The 24660-nt window shown below is 40.9% G+C and overlaps 1 protein-coding gene and 1 long non-coding RNA gene across 2 annotated transcripts; one reads left to right on the top strand and one right to left on the bottom strand.

Annotated features, from left to right (window-relative positions):
- Window positions 1–4641: 4641 nt before the first annotated feature.
- Window positions 4642–24237, bottom strand: pkib (protein kinase (cAMP-dependent, catalytic) inhibitor beta). Its single transcript, XM_010753640.3, has 3 exons — window positions 24151–24237; window positions 6848–7001; window positions 4642–5988 (listed from the first exon to the last, which is right to left on the bottom strand). Exons 2-3 carry the CDS (start codon window positions 6987–6989, stop codon window positions 5906–5908), a joined length of 225 nt encoding a protein of 74 aa, XP_010751942.1. The 5' UTR covers window positions 6990–7001; window positions 24151–24237; the 3' UTR covers window positions 4642–5905.
- Window positions 11903–24280, top strand: LOC113747235 (uncharacterized). Its single transcript, XR_003463466.1, has 3 exons — window positions 11903–12158; window positions 24043–24124; window positions 24216–24280. It is a non-coding gene; the product is annotated as an uncharacterized LOC113747235 (long non-coding RNA).
- The last annotated feature ends 380 nt before the right edge of the window (window positions 24281–24660 follow it).

The raw sequence follows: 24660 nt of genomic DNA, 5'->3' as shown, positions 1-24660 counted from the left end.
GAATATTTATTTGTCAGACCAGTCACTGCTGGTTTTTGGAGGTTGTGTTTAGTCCTGGATCTTGTTGTGTTCACTGGAAGGTGTAGGTAGATCATAGTGCTACCCGCAATGCATAGTGGTGGGGCTGTAACGCTCTGTTGGTAACTGCAAACGCTGAGCATACAGGCATGTGTTAAACTAATTGATTAATTGATCCAACTCTTGTAAGGAGGGCAGACTCAAAAGAATAGAAGAAAAAATATACACTATCCTTATTAGTGCACCAAATGTGTATTGAAACGACTGAGCCTTTTAAAAAACAGGAGTTAATAAAGCATTAAGAGAGAGACTAAGATATTATTGGTTTTGAATTATTGCCGGAAAAATTCCAGCTGTTTCATTTAAGTTCAGCAGGTGTGGATATTTTGGTAGTGAATGATAATAAATGCTACAACATCACCGTACTTTAAGCCTTGTATGCATTGAACTCTTGAACCTTGTGTTTTCATTCTCTTCCCCTGTCTCCTGCTCTCTCTCTCTCATGCTTTACATCTCTGCCTCTACTCTCCATCTTTCTTCCTGAGGCTCCCGTGTGGTCGGAAAACGGCACATTGACTTCCACGTGAAGGCTTTTCTATTCGCTGGGCTGCCTGGCATCCACTCTGTGACCCACGTCTGCATCGTCTCAGTGGCGGGCTTATCATCCACCCTCCCTCCGTCTCTCTCTCTTTCTCTGTCTGTGTCTCTCTATACGTCTCTCTAACATTCACTGTCTCCTCCACAGCAGCTGGATCACTCACTCACTAACTCACTCTCAGGCCTGGTCATGCGGTGAGAGACGAAGACAAAGTCTGATAGAGGTTGTAGTAGGCTACCCTAAAGTCCGCTGCTGTTGTTCATTCACTTAGCTTCGATTGATAACAGAGCATTTGGCTCTAACCTGGCTGAGAGAGGAACCACAGTGCATTTCTGCGAGGCAATTACGTGACAATTTCCTTGAGGAAAGCTGATAGCTAACCGCTTTATACCGCGCTATTCAATTATGTAAGAAGACAGAGAACTTTTCTCTCTGCTGCTTCTCTGTTACGTGGAATTACAATCATGCTGTCTTGTTATTTTAGATTTGTAAAAGTGGGACCTGTCACCACTTCACAGCTGGCAATTCGCTACAACCAAAGCTATTTTAAGACATTGCCCTCACATTGACTTCTTGTCATTTTGACTTCTGTATCCGCCTTTGAAAATGAAAAACTACAAGGTCAAACTTGCACGCACTTCGAGGTTAACGGGGGGGCCTCACACCTTGCCACATCCAGTTCACGTCACGCATATGCCCCCTGTCCTCGTTGCAGCCTTCAAAACGAACGCTTCACCTTCCCTCGTGCTCTGAAAAAGCATGACTACATACAAAGCATCAAGGCCAAAGCTTCTCCAAAGGCTAGGTTACCCTAGCAACAAGTTACGTAGAAGCAGTCTGGGCAAAGGAGCCACCTCAGAGGAGAGGAGGATGCCTGAGAGTGGAGGTGGAGACTGTCAGGGATGTTTTAGCAAAAAAAAAAACCCTGTCTCGAATGGATTATCTGTTTTTCTTGAAGGAAATATTAATACATAAATGCACCACATGCAGTAGATTGCTATGTAGTTAATAAATAATGTTTCTGTTACATAATCCATGGACCACAGCATCAGCTTGGCCAACATAACCCACAAGTGCTGTGCTGTGGTTGTGTCTGCAGAGAGACAAAGAGCCCTTGGGTGTGTGGATGGTCTCATCTCCTGTCAGCAGGGATGCTGGGACGCAGCCAGACAAACCAGCCTGCACGATCACAAAGGTTCACTCATTGGCTTATACAAACACATTCTGTACAACACACACCACCCCACCCCTTCATTGTTAACCTCCACCTCCACAGGTTAGGAGCAGCGTTCGAGACGATTGAACAAAAAGTAATTCAAAAAAAAAAAGAAAAGAAAAGAAAGTGTCGTTTTTTTCCGTCAAATCGCTCCCTACTGCTGAATGAGCATCAGGACAACACTGGGTGTGTCCAAGTCAAACTTGGTTTAAAACTGAAAGTTGTGTGTGGGAATGTAAACCCAGACCCCCTAAATTATGAATTCAGTCACTAAATTTATGTGACTTGAGGTTTATTGTTGTAAAAAGATGTATTTCAGCCATTTTCTTTGTACCAGACATAACAAAGAAATTCTCCCTTCAGTGTCGAAGCATGATGTGGGGTGAATGATAATTTAGTGAATGTCTCCATCTGCTGCACAACCGCAGGAACTGCTGCATTATGTAACAGGAGGGCACTAACATGGCTTTTCTGGAAGGGACGACGAGAGTGCATGTCTTGCTTTTTGCTGCCTTCAAGCACTTCTTATTCACTCACAATTCAGTAGTAATCAAATGGAATAAAGCTTTGTAGCAGTTAACAGAAAAGGTAGACAAGTGTGTATTTTTGTTTTTGGTATTTCATTTGCCAGAAGTCTAATATATCAGCTCAAGCCACCCACAAAAAATAGTATGTCTGATCTGAGTCTGAGCCGATTCAGACCCACTAGATGCTAACATGACACCCAAAATGAAACAGTATGAATGTGATGCGTTAACACAACCAAAATGGTTTACTCTCTTGAGAGCATGAATATGCATATATCAGACAGGCAGGCTTGGTATGGCTGGGTTTACTACAGACCTGAAACAGCCATAGCCACCAGGATTTTTTTCTTTTCTTTCAGAGCATGAGATTTATTGATTGCTGAAAAATGCTGCTGAAGTCTATCTACCCTAGCTAGCAGAGACACTACAGAAAAACCAAGAGTCCAAAACAGAAAGGATTCCTCTTCTGTAGTATAAGTGACGCTTAATAATTAAAGCTTACAGACAGGGCCACGGGATCATCATCGCTGAGTGTAAAAAAAGAAAAATCATGGATTGTGAAATCATGGTTTCATTCATGTTATCTGATAAAAGTCTGAAGGCCTAAATGTGGTCAATAAAGTAAATAGCGCAATTGTGATTTTTGTTTATTTCACTTAGGAATAAAAAAACATTTGGCTTGGTGGTGGTGGTGGTTTCACCTGGCAGTTGCAAGAGCGGAAAGGTCAACAAAGATAAAAGCAATCCTCCGTTAATATCCAACAATCTAAATACTTGCACAGTGTATCATGTTGGACTAGTTCTTCAATGTTATGCCTATTTACTTGTGTATGTTATTAAATGTTGACATCATCTAGTTGGGGCGGTGGTTATTAACACTATTGCCTTACAGCAAGAAGGTTAAGTGAAGCCAAAGCTTAGTGCCCAAAATTGCAGTTCCTCAAACAGCCACTTGAGGCTGGCTACAGAACAAGTCAGTCTCCATAAGTTCCCATATTAAAATGTCCAACTTCACAACAGAAATAAACATGTTTACAGCCTGGTACAAAAACCTGTTTTGTCTCTATAGCTAATTTCCCTGTTCATGACAACTGAACTCACCTGTTCAACTTATATTAAAGCTCATGTTAGTTATGCATAATTAACAGTGTAGCCGCTTTGATTGACAGGTGGGTGCTGATTCAGGTGGCCCAATCTTCGGATTAACCAGGACGTGGCAGAGGCTGAGGACTGCAACATGGCGGCAGTCAGAGCCACCACATACTAAGTTTATGGTTCAAACCCCATTGAACCCCAATAACAATAAGAATTAGCTAATGACTAAAGTACATTAGTCTTGTATGGATTTAGTAAATAGACAAACTTTAAACTGCTGGTGGCTTTGATAAAAAGTCAGGACTGTCACAAGGTTTTATCCTTTAGGGAACATTAATATTTGCACATATTTCCATAGAAATCCATCCTAATAGTTGCTGAGCTGTTTCACTCACACTTCACACCACAGAGCCCTATCACTGTCACAGACATGGCTAAAAACATTTCCACATACTGTATGTATGCCGATATGTAAAAGGTCAAGCACTATAGGATCAAGAGCCTTGCATAGAAATGACACTATTCAACACACGGGTGTATATGTAAAGCTTGTGGGTTTAATATGGCAATTTCCACCACCAGATAGAATCAACATATGGGATTCAATCCAGCTAAGTAAAATATACGCACCACGTAGAGATCAGGACACTACTCTGATTCATCAACCGAACACCCCCCTCCCTCCCTCCACCAAAAAAAAAAGTCTTAATCATACAGCTTCAGATAGACCGTGAGCACTTTCTCATCAGCATTAGTAGTACAGCATCAAAACCAGAGGCTGTGCAGCAGCACGTCAGGCTTTCCTCGTTTGCTTTTTGTGAAAAACACATCCACATAAAGACACAGCCACCGGCAATACATCTTCAAATAGAGACAATTACAGAACGTCATTTCTATGAGGGTACAGTATGTGAAGAAAGTCTGGTAATCATACAGGTAGCATGTATGACACGGGGGTCATACTACAATACAGTACATATATACATAAGCAGTGAGTGCCGACATAGCTGACACTGCGTTTCTCGCTCTCCATCTTGCATCCTATTCACAGCTCTGCTCATGTGTTGATGAGTGCGAACAGACTTTTTTCCCTCTCTGCGTCTGCGGAGAGTGTTCTCCCATTTTCGGCACTTGAAACACATTGTGGTGGTGGTGGTGGTGGCGACGGGCGACGAGCTGTGGTGGTGTTGCTTGATGCTTGTTCCCGTGCCCAGTCCGCGGGCATATGCTGCTGAGCTGTCGCTATGAGAAGCGCGTGCGAGAAAAAGCCCTGCTGAAGATCTACGCAAGAAAAAAAAAAAAAAAAACTCCTGACAGAGTGTAGTGATCTGCTAGATGCAGGATGTTACAAAAGTGTTTTTTTTTTCTCTCTCTGTCATTTAGAGTTCAAGCAGTAAATAGGTCTTATGATACCTCCTATTAAAACTGAGGAAATATCAGTAGCCCAAAATATTTGATAACAGTACGTCACAGAGAAAGAACACAACACAGGTTTTCGGTTGTGAACTGCCACTAGGCACATTTTCAAAGGTTTGGGGGAATAAAGAGACTTTTTAAAAGCAGCTTTGAGCAACAAAAACTTTTCTCAGTGTTATATAATAAAGCAGTGTGTACACTGCTGGCAGTGGGACACTATTCTCTAAAGGAATGTCTCAAGATATGGACATTGCACCATATGGAAGCCTTAAAAAAAATGGATCAAATCCCTGGTTGTTGTTGTTGTTGTTGTTGCTAGGATCCAAACAGTCTGGTGATGAGGGGGTTAAAACTGTACATCAACAATGTAGGTATACTGTACAACAGCCTCAGATTTGAAAACATACAGTAGATCATACACGTTTAGTGTAAAAGCACACGTGAGCAACACAAACACCGTCTTAAACCTAATGTTTTCTTATGTCACGTGCCGTTTTGCATCTAGCTGGGTTAAAAAGCTTCCAGCCGCCACAGGCTGCGATTAAACTCCCTCCTACCAGTGTCAATGTAAAATAACACACATCACTATAAAAACAGAAGTCAGCAGGAAATGCAGGGAAATGGTACATATTACAGTTTGACTCACGAGTTCCCGTTTTTTCCTATTTCCTTTTAAATAAATCATACAAAAATAGTAAAGTATACAATCTGTCATGGTCCTTTTTGATTCTCGGTGTAGTGTCCGCGGTGAGCGTATAACTCACCTATACACACACACAAAGACACACTCATTGGTTCATAACTAAGTGACGTCTGACTCAATTCAGATAGTGCCAACAAGTCCTAAGCTCCTGGCTCCAGTCCTTCGGGAGTCGGTCCGTCACTGTCCCTCTCCGTGGTTCAGCTGCTTTTCGCAAACAGACTGACTCTCCACAGATAATCACTCTTTCTCCCGCAGGTCGCCCTCTATCTCGTTCCTCATTCCCTCTCTCAGGTTATCTCTGCAGGTCTCCGGGGAGGTAAATAAACGAGTCCCTATGATCCCTCTTTCCCCTCTGAGCTCTCCGGTGGTGCTGGAGGCTCCTCCGCCGTGGGTGACTGGGCACCTCCCGGACCATCTGCACACAAAGCCAATAAGACACAATAAGAAATAAGCTGCAGTCACTTTCAAGGGCGAAAAAAAAGAAGAAAATCAGACTGTCCAGAGCTCATGCTGATTGATGCCAAAATAAATTATTGTCACATCACAATGTGTTGACATTCTTTGCCTTTGAGTCATTGTTATGGCTCCTGCCGTGTGACAAAAAGCACTAAAATTAAAAGGACTAATTGCTTTAAAAATCAAGTGTTCCTCGCATATCCAGGACTAATTTGAAGCTATAGGAGGGGCGGCTTAATGTAACAAAGTGTCTTTACTTAATTGGCAATAAAACTATTGAGCAGAATTGACCAGTAAACGGTCTGTCAAGATTTACGAGTGCAGGATAAGAGTGAGCAAAGCCAGATTTGTATTTAATTAATTTCTGGAGCATGCGAGATGAATTGCGTCATTATATTTGATTTAGCATCACGTTTATTTGCTCGCTCCCCATGTTGCCAAAAATACTGGGTCTAAATTTGGCACGTCCGGTAGCCATTCTCATGCCAGAGTCGTGATGAATGACTTGGGATGATTCCGGCTTGGAATCGTTAATGTTATTCCCAGTTTCCAAGAGGTAATCCTAGACCAAGAGCTGGCGCACATTTTCTAATTCTCAACCTTAAGTCTTCGATCTCAAATCTTTGTGATATCTGGAAGACATAAATGGACCAGAGCCCGGCCTGGAGGGCTAATTATGGCAGAGTGTGCTCAGCTACCTGGCTAACTAGTGATGTATCCATCATGTTCAGTGTGTTTTCTTTTCTTTGTCTAAAAGACTGTATATAATCCAACAATGAATGAAATGTAAAATGAAAAATAAATACTATGTGCTTTACCTTTGAGGGACAGTTCAGCCAGCTTGAGAGGCAGGTCGCCCGGGTTTACACCCGCTGGAGAACCCAGGATGTCAGGCAGGGCGTTTCTCCTCCCCGAACGCCCAGAGGAGGCAAAGTCCAACACCGGCTCTACTTCCGTCATCTCAGGACCCCTCTACGATAAAAAGATGGCATGATTTGTTATGATGAACTATTGCTTGCCCTTGAAAACAGTGCTGTACGACAAGAAAAAACAAGTGTCCTGTAACAAGAGCCAAAACGAAAGTGTTGTGTTCCATATATAACATATTCCACGATAAATTCAGTTGTGCTAAAACGTGAAGGAAACATCATTAATTGACTATATTTCAGTGTAAATTAAAGTTATCTGTAATATTAATCACAAGTCTGCAGCAGGCCAGCTAGGTAGCTAATAGCAGAAGAAACCCGTCTCGTAGTTTGTTGTGTTCTACATTTACACATGAGAAAACTACGTATAGCAACTAAATTATATTGGAAGAATGAGGCATCATTCAGCCCGCCAGCGTTCAGGTCCACCAACAATCTCAACGTCTTTGCCAATATTTAGATTAAAAGAGACCAGACTGCCAAGATAGTGGCAGATAGAGCCACCACACTTTAAGCCTCAGAGCTACGGCTCTTCAGAAACCCGTGGGTGATGTCACGGATACGACATCAATATTTATACTGTTACCATCAAATCAGTCTCGTTAGCATGTATGGGGAAAACCCATGTAAGTACAGTAACAAAGTTCTACTTTTGAGTAATCGTGTCAAGCCATTATTCTCCCCTCAGTGTTTACCCTTTATTTAATCTAAAACCACACTGTAACGACATTACTGTTGAAATGATTTATATGTTGTACATATATTTTAAATTATACAAAACACGACAGAGGCAATTTATCTTGACATATCTCAAACAAAAAAAAAAAAAAAAATAAGTACCTAATCTGTTTAGTGATTTGAGTGCCAAGAGAAAAGATTTATCATTGAAGCAGAGGATGTGTCTGTCTGGTCTCATGGCAACCAGCAGCTGGGGAGCCAGCTCTAGGCTACACTGGTGACAGGCAGAATTACATCCCTTGTCACACACACACACGCACACACGCACACACACACAAATACAGCGAGCTGCTGTTGCCATGGCAACGATACCAAAAAAGCACCACTGGCAGGTAAACACATGACTCAAATTCATTCTCGCACTATCTCACTTTCACTTCCACAGTCTCTCCCTCTTTTGTTGTTGCGCTTTGCCTTCGCCTTTAAAAAATAACCGGTACCATTCTGTGGTGCAAAAATCCCATTTCTCCCCGTCGCTCTCTCTTCCAACAAAGGGATGATGTGTGAGGTAATGCGTCCTTGCAGCTATAAACTCAGACACACACACACACACACACACACACACACACACACACACACACACACACACACACACTATCTGGATCTCCAGGAAAAAAAAAAAAAAACGGCTACAGGTTGGCCATCTGTTAGCTTCAAGCCCTATTGTAGCTTAACCATTGAGCTCATACAAGTCACAATAGGGTGTTTGTGGCCTATTTATATCATAATAATTCCACCAGCATAAACATATTTCCCCTCAACACTTTCACATAATCACATGCTGTAAGCTCATGACTCTGCACATAGAGGGAGGATTGGGTAAGGCCATGTAAACACAATGAAACTGTAGCTTATTGTTTTACTTGAAAGGCCGTCAGATTAAGTCTGTTTATGATGATGAAATTAACTGTGCTACCTATGATTACCCAGAAATGATTAACAGGCTTCATTGAACAACAGCAACAGTGTTAGTGTTTTGAAATTTATGACCCAGAAAGCTCATATCCACCGTCTCCCCACATAGCATCCTCGGCTTGGCTGTACAGGGTGAACATACAGTAAGACACAAATAATTAATGAAGTAATGATTTATTGATGTCAAATGTGCTGTTGCACATTTAATGAAGTGCCCTGTCAAACATACTAGTCCGATCAGCCAAGATTTAAATACAGTCTTCCCTCCATACAAATATATATATATTAGGGCTGTCAATCGATTAAAAAAAATTAACTAATTAATCGCAAAAATTTCTGTAATTAATCGCGATTAATCTATCAATAAATGTATTAATAAATTAAATGCATTTTTCTGAGACTGAAGCTTATAATGAATATTTATTTATGTAAAATGATCAAATTAATGTAGAATAAACACAGAGAAAGTATATTTAAATGCATTCATTTTATTGGCTTAAGGTGCACATATGCACAGTGCAAACAGAAAAAAGCCAGAATGAGGAAATATACTGTACACTCCTGTAGTGTAGACTGGGTGTTTTGCTTCGAGGTGATATGTTAAAGTCGTGTTACTTCTGTGGAATTTAAATTCGGCTTTGCAAACTGTGCAAATTACCTTGTTTTTGTCCAACGAGCCGTCAGGCAACTTTTTAAAATGAAATGTTCCCCCTAAAAGTCCTTATCTATCTTTCCGCCATAGACTCTCCTTTAGTTAGGATAGATCATAGACATATACATATACTCTCCTTTAGTTAGGATAGATCATAGACATATACATAGATGCCTCATTGAGCACGTTGGTCCGTTGTTGCGATACGTTAACCTGTCCGCCATATTGGATGTGGCAGATCTGCCCGTAAACTAAAACAAGCAGGGCCGGTTTTAGCTGTGGGCAATGTGGGCGACCGCCCAGTGCGCAGTCTCTGTGGGGGCTTTAAGTTAATGCCTCTTATACACTCGTTCACACACACTAATATATCTGGGAAACAAAGCTCTACTTTGCCACATCCAAAATGGCGACCGCCACCGGAAGTAAACAAAACCGCGTTAATTGCGTTAATTTTTTTTAACGCGTTAATTCTTTAAAATTAATCGACAAAATTAACGCGTTAATTTTGACAGCACTAATATATATATATTATTTTAAAAATATTTTCTTTATCCACTTAACTGTTCAATTGTAGTCTCTTTAATTTTCATATTTCCAGACATAAATGGGATAAATGGTATTTCTTTTTTTTTAAAGGTATTCTTGGACATTTTATGCTTCATTAGACAGTTAAATTCAGAGAGGGGTTGAGATGGAGCAAAGGACCCAGGCTGAAATCCAACCCGGGTCACTACAGTACAAGACTTTAGCCTTGACACATGGGGTACACGATCTGCCAGGTGAGCTACCGTGGGCACCCTCTAAAAGGGTATTTTAAAGCATTAAAGTCGTCAAATCTGAATAGAAAATTATTGTTATATGTATCTATATATTTGAATGAATTTCAACTCGCATGCAATTCATTTAAATGAATCTGAATACAGTCCATGTAGCCTGATCCTAAATTACATTGTAGAATTGACTTTGTTCCGTTCAAACATCGGAGTTGCCTCATGTCAGTTTATTGAATTTTCCTCTTATCAAACTGAGCAATATTAGCAACCGTGTCTCTGAAGCTCTTTTAATTAGATCATCTTGTTGCACCCTCGTCTTCTGCGATAGTTTAACGGCACCCGACTGGAGAATTAGTGCCATCTGGATGCGTATCTTTTTTCCACTTTTGGAAACAGTGGTTTTGAATTTTGTATAACAGCAGAATGTTTTAAATTGTTTGACTGCAAACTCCTCCCCCCCCAATGAATTCACACAAAAATATAAAAGGATGTGGCCTCTACGTCCACTCCAATTCCAGGTTTTTGAGTTGAAGTGCTCTCTAGTGAACTATTCTGTAGTTGCAGTGCTAAATCTGGCCTTTCATTTGGATCTCACTGTAGGCGGCCCGGTAAGCCAGAACATTGTTCAAGTTATCCTTCTTTGGCCCCACATCACAAAGCTGCTCTTTGTCCTGAGTCAGAGGCCACAGTTTAACTCAAAGTCCAACAATAGGAGTCTAATCAGGGCTAAGCAGCAGGAAGGACACCTCACACAGCTCGCCTCTCCGTCCTTCTTCAGACTATCATGGCAGGCTTGTCAAGCTAAACAACTGATTATCAAACGAAAAGCCAGGATTTGTCTTTTAATCTGGATAACTACTGCAGACTTTGGCTGAAAATAATGACTTGCTGTAAAGTCAGGTCTATATTGACGTTCTATTTAATCCCAGTCACTGGACTAAATCACAGCTGATGTGACAGCTTTCCAGTACGATGTTGGTGGATTTTCCTCTGCAGCTTTAGGAGTCCTTAAAACCACGAGTTGACACCTCAGTCCAAATGTTTGCCCAGCTACGAAACAACGGTCACTTTCTTTTAGCATCCAGTGATGATTTAAATCAGAGAATGCGAGTGTGCACGCTTAGAGTAGCTTTAATCCGTAACTAAAAGTATCACCAAGAGTCAAACAAGCATTAATCTAATCCTAATTAGAACATCTGTTTGGTAACTTTTATTAAACTACCGGATTAAAACACTGAACAGGCAGTGACCCATCATCAGAACAGGTTTATTTTAGCTGATAATCCAACAACAGTTTAGATGGGATTAGCTTGTCAAGAAAATTGACCTAGATACTAAGAAGCCCGCGCCGGCTCAGTCAGACACAGGGAAAAAAAGCTGCAGGTATGTTACGCAACAAGGTGATGTTATAAAAGCCTTTTGAATGAAGAACTGTCAGAGGTCAAGGGTTGTTAACAGCGACGCTGCAAAGGAAGCTGAGTAAAAGGACGAGGATGAAAAGGCTTCCCTTTAAAACTACGAACATGTGACAGCTCTGCAATTAAATAAAAGCTAATTAATGTTGCAAATTGCTACCTGGGCTATTTCTAAACACGGAGACCTCTATAATTTAGCCACAAATGATACAGTATGTACTTGAAACATGCTCTAGCTTGCAGGGTAAACCATGCAGCTAAAATTATCCTCTCATATCTTGTCAGTTGGACATGTCCAAATGAAATGATAATAACAAAAGCCCTATTCACCCCTGTCTTCTTCTATGTGTCTGTAAAGAGACTTTCAGGTGAAAGCTGCTCTATTCAGAAGAAGCCTTGCTTCTTTCTTGCTTTTTTTTTTTTCCAAACAGAAATACAAGTCCATGGAGTCTGAGTGAGAAAGCTAGTCTCAAGAGTGAATGGAGGCTTTCAGCACCACGGACAGAGCAAGAGCAAGAGATGCCGAGAGCTCGATAACAACCAGCGCGGATATGTTGAAAATGTCATCACCAAACTCTGATCAAGGAACCCGGCATGTAAAAAATTTCTTTGGTATCGACCGATGCTATACATCTTTCTGAACTTCACCGGTGGCCTTTCAGGAACAGACGTGATCCAACCCTCAACTCAGCCTACAACAAATACACAAGGTATTCAGTCTATACGGGTATAAGGTCTTCTGACAACAATGTTTTTCCACAATTTTGTTTAGGACTAGGTTTGGGACTCACTAAATCACACAATGTAGAGAACCACTTAAAGTTCTCGATCATTTCTAAAAGACCAAAGTCAGAGCGATTTGTATTAATTTAATCAAGGGGCTGTTTCTGTAAATTTGCATATACAGAACTTTTAGTGTCAATACTTTACATTGAGGATAGGAATGGGAAGTGATAAGATTTTATTGAGAGCAATGCCATTAATGATTCTGTTTATTGGCCTTTCGATTCCCTTATTGATTCCTGGTCAATTCTTCTTGTAAGAAAGAGTGGGCCTTAACAGATTTGCCAAAGCTCCATAGTTTAACTACTGTTAAATACCAGTTAACATGAGACGTCTGTCTGTCGTCTCAAATGGAAGGAATGGAAGAATATTTGTACAGTATTTGTTTCATTTTGGTCTTCTTCTTTCTCAAAGAATCTGCTCATACCATAAGTTGTTTACCATCAGTTATAAACGTGCTGTTTGCCTTGGGAAGCACTGTGTCAAAGACATTGCATTCCTAGAATTTAAGTGTAAAAACATATTTCAGCATATTGCTGGTGTTTTCACTCTTACGTCGTTGTTTTGCAACGCACGACTGTTTCTCAATTCCTACCTGAGGAATTTAGACATTCTGGTTTCAAAGTAAAACTGGAGTCAAATTCCTTGTATGTGTACACATACCTGGCCAAAAAAAGCAATTCTGATCCTTGTTGGCAATATTTTGTCTAATTGTCCAATTGTATCTTACAGCCTAAAACATTTTGGTCTATATTATAAACAATATCAAGCTTTGATGCTTATAATATAATTGTTATAATACGATAATATGGCAATATAACATTTCTAATATATATTTTGTTAAGCAGGCATTAATTAATTACTTGGCCACTTGAAGGCAGCACAACAATGTATACGAACAGCACTGATATATCATCACTTGATAGTTAACATGTTAACAAACTGTTTATTATTTACATATACAGTAGACACAGAGCAACATTGGCATTTATTAAGGCATTGTTTCTCCATTTAGCTCTGTTTTGGTCTCCTCCACTTCTGAAAAAATATCTGTCGGCTTAAAGACACTAAAACACACATGCAAAGCTTAAGAAAACTGCAATCAGGTCATAATTTTCTTTGAGTCACTATGCACAACCCTTTAACGTTATATTTGTTTTGCTAAATTATTCAAACTTAATGCAAGTATTATTTAAACCGTATAATAAAATATATATGTCATTTCTGACATGTGGCTGCTCCAGCTGCATAAAAGAAGCTTTTAAGGATTCACCTGTCGTACAAAAAAAAAACAGGTGAACGAAGATGTTTGAAAATGTCACGTCCATTAGTCAGTGGTTATGTCAGAATTAATGTGACAGGTTTTCTGCATTCCCGTCTCCTTGAGTGATTGCAGACAGTTGGAAACAAGCATTGTGTTTAGCAATAATCCAGGACAAAGCGCAGAGAAAACCGCTCTCTAAATCAGGTCAGGGAAACTCCAATGTCTGATTGTCAAGGCACAAAAATTACATTTGTTATAAAGCTGAATATTGCAAACACTTCATAAAGGAACTGAAATGCACAATCTCAGGCGCTCATTATTCTTGCTGGATTGAAAATGTATCAGACTCTCACACCAGTGAAACATACTGATATTTTTTCACACCTCTATGTGTAAGGTGTGCATATAAGCTGATAATCAAGACCATCTCACAAACTATGTGAAAACACTGTGAACATGATTGACATAAATAGTTTTAGATAGACAGGTAGAAGGTCATGCAATATGGTCAAATGTTCCAGATAAACAAATAAAAAGATAGTAAGATAACTTAGAGAGTAAAACAAAAACAAAAAATCTTAATTTTAGCGGCAGGGTTTGGTAGCGCTCTACTTTACGGGACCGTAACATTTCTTTATGAACGCCCTGGGAGTTTTGTGGGAAGAACAAAGTAATTTGGTACAAATTATATTTATAATGTTAATTTTCTTGAAATAAAACTTGACTGGAACACAAGTATATCATTATCGGTTTATTATTAGAAACTTTATCCGACAAATTTCACATTTTCGCAGATTCGGTTAATGCGATTCTTGAGACTGACAGATGATTGATGCCGATACATTGGCCAAGTATCTTGTTTCACATCAAGACATAACATAAACAAATGATTTGGATATTTTTGTACTGCAATGTCTTCAGTCTATAGGTCTATAGTGCACTGACTCTCTAGGCAGGAATCAATCAGATCTAAACACAGTGTCTATTTTCCACATAATTTGCTCAAAATGATCCAGTTCTTGACAGGAAACTTCTTTCAAAATGTTAAAAAATCTATATAGAAATTACAATTCATTAGACACGTAAAATACTAGCACAAAGCCAGCTTCAGAACAAAAATATCAGCACTGTCGCCGGCCTTTAAAAAGCCGCGTCCGTCAAAGCTTTCTTCTCACCAAACAAGAGACAATGATAGATATCAGTTCTCCGAGCCAAGCAGCCTGGCCCTGCCTGCCGCCTGAGGCTGACCTCTATTCTGTTTCTCATCAGTCTAACACTCGCAGTGTGACAGACACACACAGAGAGAGAAGCAGCCACAGTCGCTGCACACGCTTGTAGCTTCACTGTAGTCTACTGGGCAATGATTCGATTAAACAATCTCACATTTTCTGGTCATGTACGGCGTCATTTATGAGACGTCGAATTGGCAAGTTGTCACTGTGGATGTTTTTTTCAGCTCCAAAGCCTATTGCATTGTCAAAAGCAATTCCAGTCTCTATTATACAGCCTAACTCTTGATTCTTATGCTTCATCTAGTTACAAGGAAGCAGGAATGATAATCCAGAGCTAGTTTCCGTCACCACAGCAAATCCAGCTCCTATATATCTATCCAGAGTGTGCTGTCTTTGTGTTGCGACTGCATCCCCCCTTCTCTCTCTCTCCTATAGTCATTGTATTAATCAGTCAGTAAGACTCTGAGGGTTTAGGTCAGAAGACGGCCTCCCCACCCGACGAGGAACAGCAAAAGAAAAAGATGTTTACACAGCCGGTGCAGACATGAGAAGTTTTAGATGAATAAATAATGCCCGGGATTAAGTCCCCCCCCCCCCTCGCTATTTTTAGTCCCTGTGATTATTCCCTGTCCTTCTCCCCACTTTTTTTTCTCCCCACTGTTATCCTAAAGCTTAACATGCTCTAGCTGCCATGGAAACTGCACCATTGTTATAAAGGCAGCTATATAAGTGGAGGAGGGGAGCCGAGAAGGAAGCAGATCTTCATATTGCACTGGTATTGTTTTGTTTTGTTTTTGTTTTTCCGGTTCTGTTGTTATGATAATGTCGCATTGATGATACCATGAAGTTTGTCGCTGCAGGTATAAGCAATGAAAATAATGCACAAGCACAATAAAGCGTTAAAAATAATAGAAATTCACTATTAAAATCGAAACAAAAAGAAAAAAGATTGATCTATGATGTGAAAGTGGTGAGATCAGATGTATGCAGCGCCAAACCCTCGAGTTAGATGCAAAATATAGCTGCTGAGAGAGGGGGGGAAAAAAAAAGTGAAGAATCATATTCACGATAACAGGTGCACAGGAGGTCATACATATGCACAAAAAGCTGGAAGGTGAGGCACGACTCTGATATCAGCAGTTGAATTTGAAAAAAAGCTGTTTTTTTTCCCTCAGTAGCAGCACTAGACAGAGAGAGATAGAGAGAGAGAGAGAGAGAGAGAGAGAGAGAGCAGAGAGTTAAAACTGATCTAATGAGACAGCGTGATCACAGCCTCGCCTTCAGATCTCACAAACAACACGGGCACATCTTCCCGTCTTTTCTGCTGATCCGCGCAGCCCGTTCCTCTCACTACGGCTGCCTTGCTTTCATGTTTCAGAAGCCAGGAGTTAAAGACAAAATAAAATAAAAAGAAACAAAACGAATCGGCAGAGGCTTTTACTTTGTAGATAATTGAGGTAGGGAGGGAGGGTAGGGGGCTTTGATAGAGAACCCGTCATGGTCTTGTGTTACAGGTCAGTGTCACCCAGATTAATACGTTGGTGGGCGAAATGTCTCGACATGAAAGAGTTTTCCAGGTCTTTTATTAGAAATCAACCAGTCGCTATGAGTCATTTCTCAAATAATGGGATGAATGGATATTTTGTCATCATTACTAATATTAGTATATTATTAATTTTGGGGTTCTGTGGTAGTACAAATGTTTTCTCAGAGGCCTTTACATCTGAATATGAAGACGGGGGATCTCTGAATTCACTGGAAGAATGTGCAGGGTGGTGTTTTTAATATTTCCAAAAGCAAAAATGTAAAGACAACTTTTTGTCTAAGTTGAGTTTACGTTAGCATGCAAGGCTAACACTTACTGGCTAGTTTCCCAGCATTACCAAAGCAAAGCAACATATCCTTCGCTAACTTCGCTGATTTATGGTGCTGACAGATTGTTTTTATGTTGTGTGTGTTTGTGTGTGTCATGAGTGACTTGTCTATTGCATTTATGTACATGTTCATATGTTTTTTGATGTTTTATTCCTACCAGGGCTGTAAATAGCTGAGGCTACCGGTCCATTTGATGAATGGCAACATTTATGTTTTAATTGTACATGGTCCCTAATAAACGTAAACAAACAAACAAACAAACAAACAAGCTACCTTCATTTGTAGCGTCTCAGACTACATAAGCTCTTGTCATTTGAGCTGACAGAAATCAACGTTCAAGGCCTAAAAATTAGTATAAATATCACAATTATCAGCTTTCAGCTTAAATCTGCTGAATACTGTTGAGAAACTACCCAGAACACTCAAAGAAAGTTACAGGCACTGACTGATATCATTTAGCTATACCGTCACAGTTATTCAAATAGCACCTAAAAGCACATCGGCCCTCTCTGTAATTAACTGTGTTTTAATGTGCAATAACAACAACAAGCCATTATACGAAATGAGGCCACCAAAGTGCCATCCACGTTGCTAAATATGAGGCAGATTGAGTGGCTTTTCATAAGGGTCAATCACAACAACAGAGCACCCGGCTATTTACAGCAATTAGCACACTTGACTGAGAGCCGTAAAGAATGGCTGGCAGCCGGCGTTGGCAAAGGGCCTCAGGAATGATCTGAAGAACAGAACGAGCAAGAACCGTTTCGGGGGGATGTACGACTTTTAAACTCCATGTTTGGATTCAACTCTGATTATCAACTAATCCTAAACTATACACAAATGTCCCTTTAATTTGCTCCGTTAAAAAAAACAGGTGTAGGATCCAGCTTTATTGGAGCTTGACCCACACCGTGAATCAAAACCGAGGACATCTCTGCCATTGCTGTGTCAATTTTGATTTTTTTTTTTTTTCAGATGTCTCTTGTGAGTTTGTGTTCAAATCACTGGAGCGCAGCTTTTCATAGCAGAGTGAGTCCAAGCTATCAATCATTTAAAACGTCGACTTTAATTTTGCAAAAGGCTGATGAATTAGTGAGATGAGAACATATCATGTCGTATCCGTGACATAATCCACAGGTTTCTGAAGAGCCCTTATGAAGCTCGAAGCATGTTGAACTCTGGTCGTTGCCATCTTAGCCATTCTGCCTCCAAAGAAGTGGATGCCAGGCTGAATGACGCCTGGGTGCTCAAACGGTCCACCTGTAACCACTCACAGTATAAAGAATGGACAGTATATGCATGACCCATAGGTTTTTAAAAGAGCTGTTTAGAAACTCAAAATCTGTGGCACTGGCTGCCTGACTAATCTAAAAATCGGCAAAGACATCGACCGCCACCTGGTTGGTCAAACAAGCTACCTAGTGGTTAACGCGGCCGCCCCGTGTGTAGAGGCTATAGTCCTTGCTGCAGCCAGCCCCGGTTCGAGTCCCGCATCGGACGGCCTTCGCTGCGTGTCATTCACCTCTCTCTGGCCCTTTCCTGTCCATCTTCGGCAGTCCTATCGATATAAAGGCCAAAAAAAAAATTAATCCTCAGTACAATTCACTTCACAGCCACGGCAGTTACCGCTTGGACGAGACACAGCTATAAAACTCTTATAAAAGTTCAAACTACAAGTACTGTATAAACAACATGTTAGTGCTTGTGCGTCATCACACACTGTTTATTATTTAATAAGTCAACAAGTTGTATGCACTTACGCACTTTGTCTACATTGATTCTGATTGGTCTTTTTCACCACAGTTCAAAGAAGCATGCATTAGAAGCCTGTATTATCACTATAACACCATTATTATTATTATTATTATTATTAGGAGCACTGCAAGCAAGAGACAAAACACACAATAGGTGTATTATATATTATTGTATAATGTATAAACTGTTAAAATGAAAATCAGTCAGGTTCTCAAGTTTTAAAATATCAAAACACCAGCAGCCGTCAAAGAAATATGCCCAAATTTGCAACATTTGGATCGATTTGATTCGTCAGTTCAATCAAAGAATTACAAATCTGACCACACATTCAAAGTGTTGACGTCTCTCAGACTGGAACTATTTTACAATTAATCATTTGATCTAACATCTTCTGTCACACATGTCCGATACATGTGCGACAGCATGTGCTGCCGCCACGTCGATATTTTAGTACAAAGCGTGTCGTTTTAAAGAGTGTATCCGAGGCCGTCCGCCACCCCGGGCGCTCTTTGAGCTGGACCATCGTATCGACAGCGACACGGCCTGGGTGGCTGCAGCTGCACGTGCTTGCTTCTGCGCGCTGACTACCACCGCATGGGCCTCTAGCAGTCTCTGACAACAGCTCTGGCAAATGGGGCATCAGCTGAGACAGACACACACACACACACACATAGACTCTGCCACCCTGCATCAGCACAAGTGTCAAGCCTCTTGTGTTGTGTTTGTGATTAAAGCTGCAGTCAACAATGGGGATAAAGCTGCAGCAGAAGAGGAGTTCATCTCCACCATCCTGCCATTTTACAACAAAATTAACAGAGAAGGACTGACATCCATGTCTCAAACATTTTACACCAACATCAGCTCTTCTGTCTGTACCTACCATCATACTGTGGGCTGCAACTATCAATTACTTTCACTCTACCATCATGTTTTTGGATTAATCAATCAATTAACTAATTGTTTGATCTAAATATAAGTAAATATTAGAAAAATCTTGTTGCTTGTTTTATCCAACCAGCGAAGAAGATATTAAGTTTATCATCACAAAGCAATGTAGCAAATGCTCAAAACTGTTGGGAAATAAACTAATATTTGGCATATGTGCTACATCAAAAATCTAATGATTTCAATTTTTGGCCCATCAACTAATCAATTATTATTGTTTATTTCTGCTGGAATTGTCGTGCAGAGCTGCCTAGTAGTGCACCTAAAAATGCAATCGTTGATTTCTGGATATTTGAAGGGCAACAGAACAAGCGACAAAACTAGTTATGGCAAACATTTCTTATTTATGTATCCGGCAGACAGATTAGCATTCGTTTGGGGTTGACCTGACAAATGTTGAAGTCTAATAAATTTACTCTTCTTGTCTGTGAAGGTTCTCTCAAGAGGGTTAAACCAGAACTGAAGAAGCTTCTTGGATGAGAGGCGAAACATCTACACGGATCTACAAGTCCAGTTGCCCCAGAATTAACCTTCTTAAAAAATATTCGGCTCCGTTTTTGGTCACATTTTTGCCAGAGAAAGACAGAAATAGCTGTGAAATGCTTCACTATGTTTACTACTACTACTACTACTACTCGCTAACTGTTTAGTGTTGGGCAGATGTTTACAGTGTGAGAACAGCTGTCTGCTGCTGCTGGAAATCAGGTGTTGAAAGCCAGAAAACAAAAAAACTATCAGCTAGGCGAGACTGAAAAGCTCCCGGCGACTTAGAGAAAGAAGAATTTTGTGATATTTCTATGTCAGTTTGTCATTTCGAGGCACACCATGAACATTGCACATCAATTGTCAATTGTTCCATTGTTGTGTTATGAAAAATATTGATTGGTGCAGCTCTCTGTCATCAAAGCTCTTCTCTGACCCTGGACAAATCTACAGTACATCTGTTGATACTCAACATTTTCTAACATTTTCCTCTCGCTGCCATGCTCAAGATGCAAATTTGCAAAGTCGCCAGGTGCAGCTAAAGGCAAGAGGCACCCACGTTTTGTTTGGGGTCAACGATTGCATCTCTCACCCCTCTCGTAGCCTCTTCATATGCCAATCGGCAGAACGAGCTCTTCAGATGGTTCGTGTCTGACAAAAAAAAAAACGTTTTTGAGATGTCGTGCCTGTTTCTGGGGCATTCCACGCGGTAATTATGGGGGTAAACAGAGCAGCTGATTCTATTGTGTGGTCCGATACACTGAAAAGGTCACTGATCTGTGGACTGAATGGATGCCTTGGGAATTACAATAAACCCTTTGTCTACACAGAGGAATCAACCCATCTCACCTACTGTTCCCTTCCCATCTAATCAGTATGGAGAGGCTGGCAGCGGGAGACATGACATTGACGAACCACAGGCCTTTCCCATAGAGCTGGGCAGAGGCATGCTGGGGGAAGTCTATTGAGTTATGCTGCCAACCCCCCCTCCTTCTGCCTCTCGTCTGGCTGGGCTGCTGGGAAAATTGGCACGCAGAGGCTGAGGTCAGAACAGTCCAACACAGCTTCTTAGGGAACAGGTCCCTTCTGTTCATGTCCCGCCGTCTTATATGTCCTCCAGACTCAGGTGAGAAAAGAAAGTGCAGACGCGTTTTAATGGCAGAAAGATAAAAGCAGCCGTAGCCAAATGGCAGACACCAATAGGTCACAGTAAAGGGCAATGGGCTTTACAGGCGCACCGGCTCGGACTAAACTCTTATAGGTCACTGGTCAATACAGAGGAATAATTAATGAGTCGAATTTAGCCCAGGAAATTACTGTTTCCTTCTTCAAAGTGGCGAAGCTGGCAATCAATGGGAATTGAATTTGGTGCCAGGTGGTAAAATTGTAAGCGACAGGGCCCGGCACATGGCATGTCATTTATCTCGCTGCAAAGCAAAGAGAGACATTTCAAAGTGAAGGCAACTTTTCTTCTTTTGCTTCAATAGCATTTTTACAGCGGACAGCAGATGTAAAAAAACAAAAAAAAACACAAACAAAACAAAAACGTGTTCCTCCTCTTTTCATCTCAAACACACTGATGTGTACAGCTGACTGTCATCTGGACTTTTTTTTTTTAGATGCTGAGTTTGGAGACTCATACTTTACTTGACGTGGTTTTCCACACTCTTCATTTCATTGAACAAAAGAAGACAAACTTCTAAAAAGAAAATCGTCTGAACACGAGCTGCTGCATACGATCTTCACTTTTCTTGTTCTTTCTTCTTCTTCTTGTTTTGGAGGACTAGCCAATCATCCGAGACTGACGTATCCAATCACCTGTGTCCTGTCATCAGACAACATGTGGGCATCTATTCAGAAGTTGATTTATATCAGAAAACATTGCATTCTCTTACAAACTACAATCTGTGATACTAATGTGTGCTATGGACACATTTTGGCCAGTACCAAAAAACTATTGAAGATCAATAATTGGCCTTAGAAATGATAAAATTTGATTTTGTTCTTATTTTTCAGTGATCAACTAATTCAGTTCAAATATCTGTATCACACATACGTCTATATTGGTCAAATTCTACTAAAAGAAGTGTAAAACAAGGCGATGAAGAGCAGCTGCTCAGTTGTGTCGAGGCCACTGGAGATTAAACAGGTTTTATAGGTAAAGCAGTTACCTGTTTCCTGATTACAGTGGCAGCCTTTGTTCCCTATAAAAGATAAAGATAAGCCTGACTCGGGCTGCTCAGGAGCGTTAGAGATAAAGGATTGAGCAGCCCGGTCATGTCTGGCACCTTTTGGGTCTCCGGAATCGAGAAAGGGTGCACGGTGCGATGTCATCATCTGTCTGCCATCATGGCATAACTCGCGGTGACACGAAGCCTCGACTTCCGAGAAACAAGAACGAGAGCAGACGATGGGAAGTCTGATGATTCACCCAGCGGTGACAGAACAGAACAGCCGCGTGAGCAAAGTACCTTCACTTCCCATGACAAAATATTAACGGAGGGACTTTATATGGCACTGGGACTGACGTAGTCGCTGACTACAAGACTGCTGCACCATCAAATGGTGCTTGTTGTAGTTTGCTGGCCTCAAAGCTATCTGGGTCACTGTTTATCTAATAGGTCAAGTTAAAGCTGCACTACTTATTATTTCTTTGTTAACAGTGGATTAAGTTATTATGTATAATGTGAAAGGTGACAAACCCGCACAAAAGACTATCATCCCTCCAAAGCTCTCTGTGGCTTTTAGCCCCTTTTAGCTTATTGTTTTGGTTTGTGCGCCTGCAAATATTTTGTTTTGGTTTCCTCTCGCACATTTCCAGCTGTTTTATGCAAAAAAATTAAAAAAAACTTCACATAACCTCACTGCACGCAACATATCCATCACCAAACAGCAGACGGAGCTGGCATTTAGCTGCTATAGAGTCAGGTATTTGTCTCAGGGGTCGGTGAAGATCAAAACAGCACTGGAAACAAATAGAATATTGGACTATGATTCTCCAGGAGGCCAGAAACACAACTTCAAATGAATGCTAATGTTGCTCACTTCTCACTCTCAGCACGTCAAATACAGTACAGCTGGTCAGTGGCTTTGCACTTCCACTAGCAAGGAGGAGGAAGTCCACCTATAGAGGAGGTTGTGATGGATGGATGAGCCAAACAAACACAGGATTTTGCACTGAGAAGCATGTCCTGTGTGAAACACTGACTTCTTTTTGACCTACTTTAAGTTACATCACATTCTTTATTTAACAAAAACGAACCCTAACCAAACTGCAACTATTTTATCTCATAAAATGTGAAATGTTTCCTCAGCAAGCTTTATTTTAAAAGTCTAACCAGGCATATTTATTATTGCTAACTTGACCGCAGAGCTCTGCACGGGCAACACTGATGCAAGACCGGTACTTACAGCATCCTAGTTTGAAGCCACAGACACAGACACAAAAGTCAAATTAAGCCCTAAGTATTGCTGTAACACTGTTTGACTGACAGGTCACTGCATCAGCGCAGCTGAACAAAGACCAAAAAAATAAAACATGTGACTGATATTCAGGAATGACCTCACCGATGTGTAATTAACAAAAGGGTGAAAACACAAAATTAAAAGGAAGTGCCTCAGCTGCTCAGTCTAAATTAATATAAGACGCTATATTAGAAATAGGGAGGAGCTGCTCTGGTACCCGAGCACACACCCAGGCTTTATTCCCCATGACATGATGCTCCACGTAAAATAAACTGAATATTACCCAGAGGCCTTTAGATTCGGGCCTTCAAAAAAAAGTGACACTGACTGAGGCAGCTGATCCACTTTTAACTGCAGGCCTCAGTCATATGCCACATATTTAAAATGCCACTTTCAAGACTGATGATTTCTGATCACTCTCATATCGTGCTCATCATCTGAAGGTCACGGGTTAGTGCACCTCTTAATAAACCATAAAGCAGATCATCCATCTGCCACAGAGCTTCTCTGTAGGGAGACAGTGGCATTTTCATACACACAGCAGCTGATCCACACAATGCTGGAGGTGACAGGTTGTGTGTGTGTGTTTTATTTTAAAGACTAGGTTAGTGTGTTAAATTTGAATGAACAAGCCTGCAGCTGATGCCAGATATGACTGGCATAAGTTGATCACGTGATGATTTGTTTCAGATTATTCATTTTTAAAGAAATCAGTGCAGATTACAGCTCCAGCATGCCTCATTCATTCTCACCTATAATCTATTGTAACCAGCAGCTATTTTTTTTTTAAAGGTTTGTCATCGTCGACAGCAGCAGCAGCAGAAAGCAGAAAGCCAGTCCGGTGTCCTACCTGTGGAGCAGAACAGGTGACAGTGTATGTGCGCAATGACGGACACTCACCAGCTGATTTCAGTGCGCTTCACCGAGGAATTAAAATATATTTTTTAAAAACCCCCTAAAAAAAGGTGTCCGAAGTTGGAACTAGCCGCCGGTCACCATCTTCTGCACGGTCAGAGAAGAGAAAGTGCGCCGTGTCACTGGGTCCGTCCGGTACCGAGCGTTGCACCGCTCCTTCATTACAGCCGACACCGCTGGACCCGCGGCATAGCGGACTACTCAGCGCTGATAGCAGCCGAGCACTTCACTGTGAGCCGCTCATTCCCAGCAGCAGCAACAGGGGGGAGGACCGTCAAGCCGCTCGCACGGAGCCCGGAGGATACAAGGAGAGAGGGAGGGACCTTCAAAGTAAGAGCACAATAGCTGCTGGGGGAAAATGGTATCAGAACATGCACAGAAAACAACAGCACAAAAAATATCTAATATTATTCCTATTCTGCTACAGATAGTACAGAATATATTATTTACTGAGAGCCTGTAAACATAAATAATAAAATCTGGCTGGGTTGGCAT

The sequence above is a fragment of the Larimichthys crocea genome, chromosome XIII (genome assembly GCF_000972845.2).
Source record: "Larimichthys crocea isolate SSNF chromosome XIII, L_crocea_2.0, whole genome shotgun sequence".
NCBI lineage: Eukaryota > Metazoa > Chordata > Actinopteri > Sciaenidae > Larimichthys > Larimichthys crocea.
This window is presented reverse-complemented; position numbering and strand designations above follow the sequence as displayed.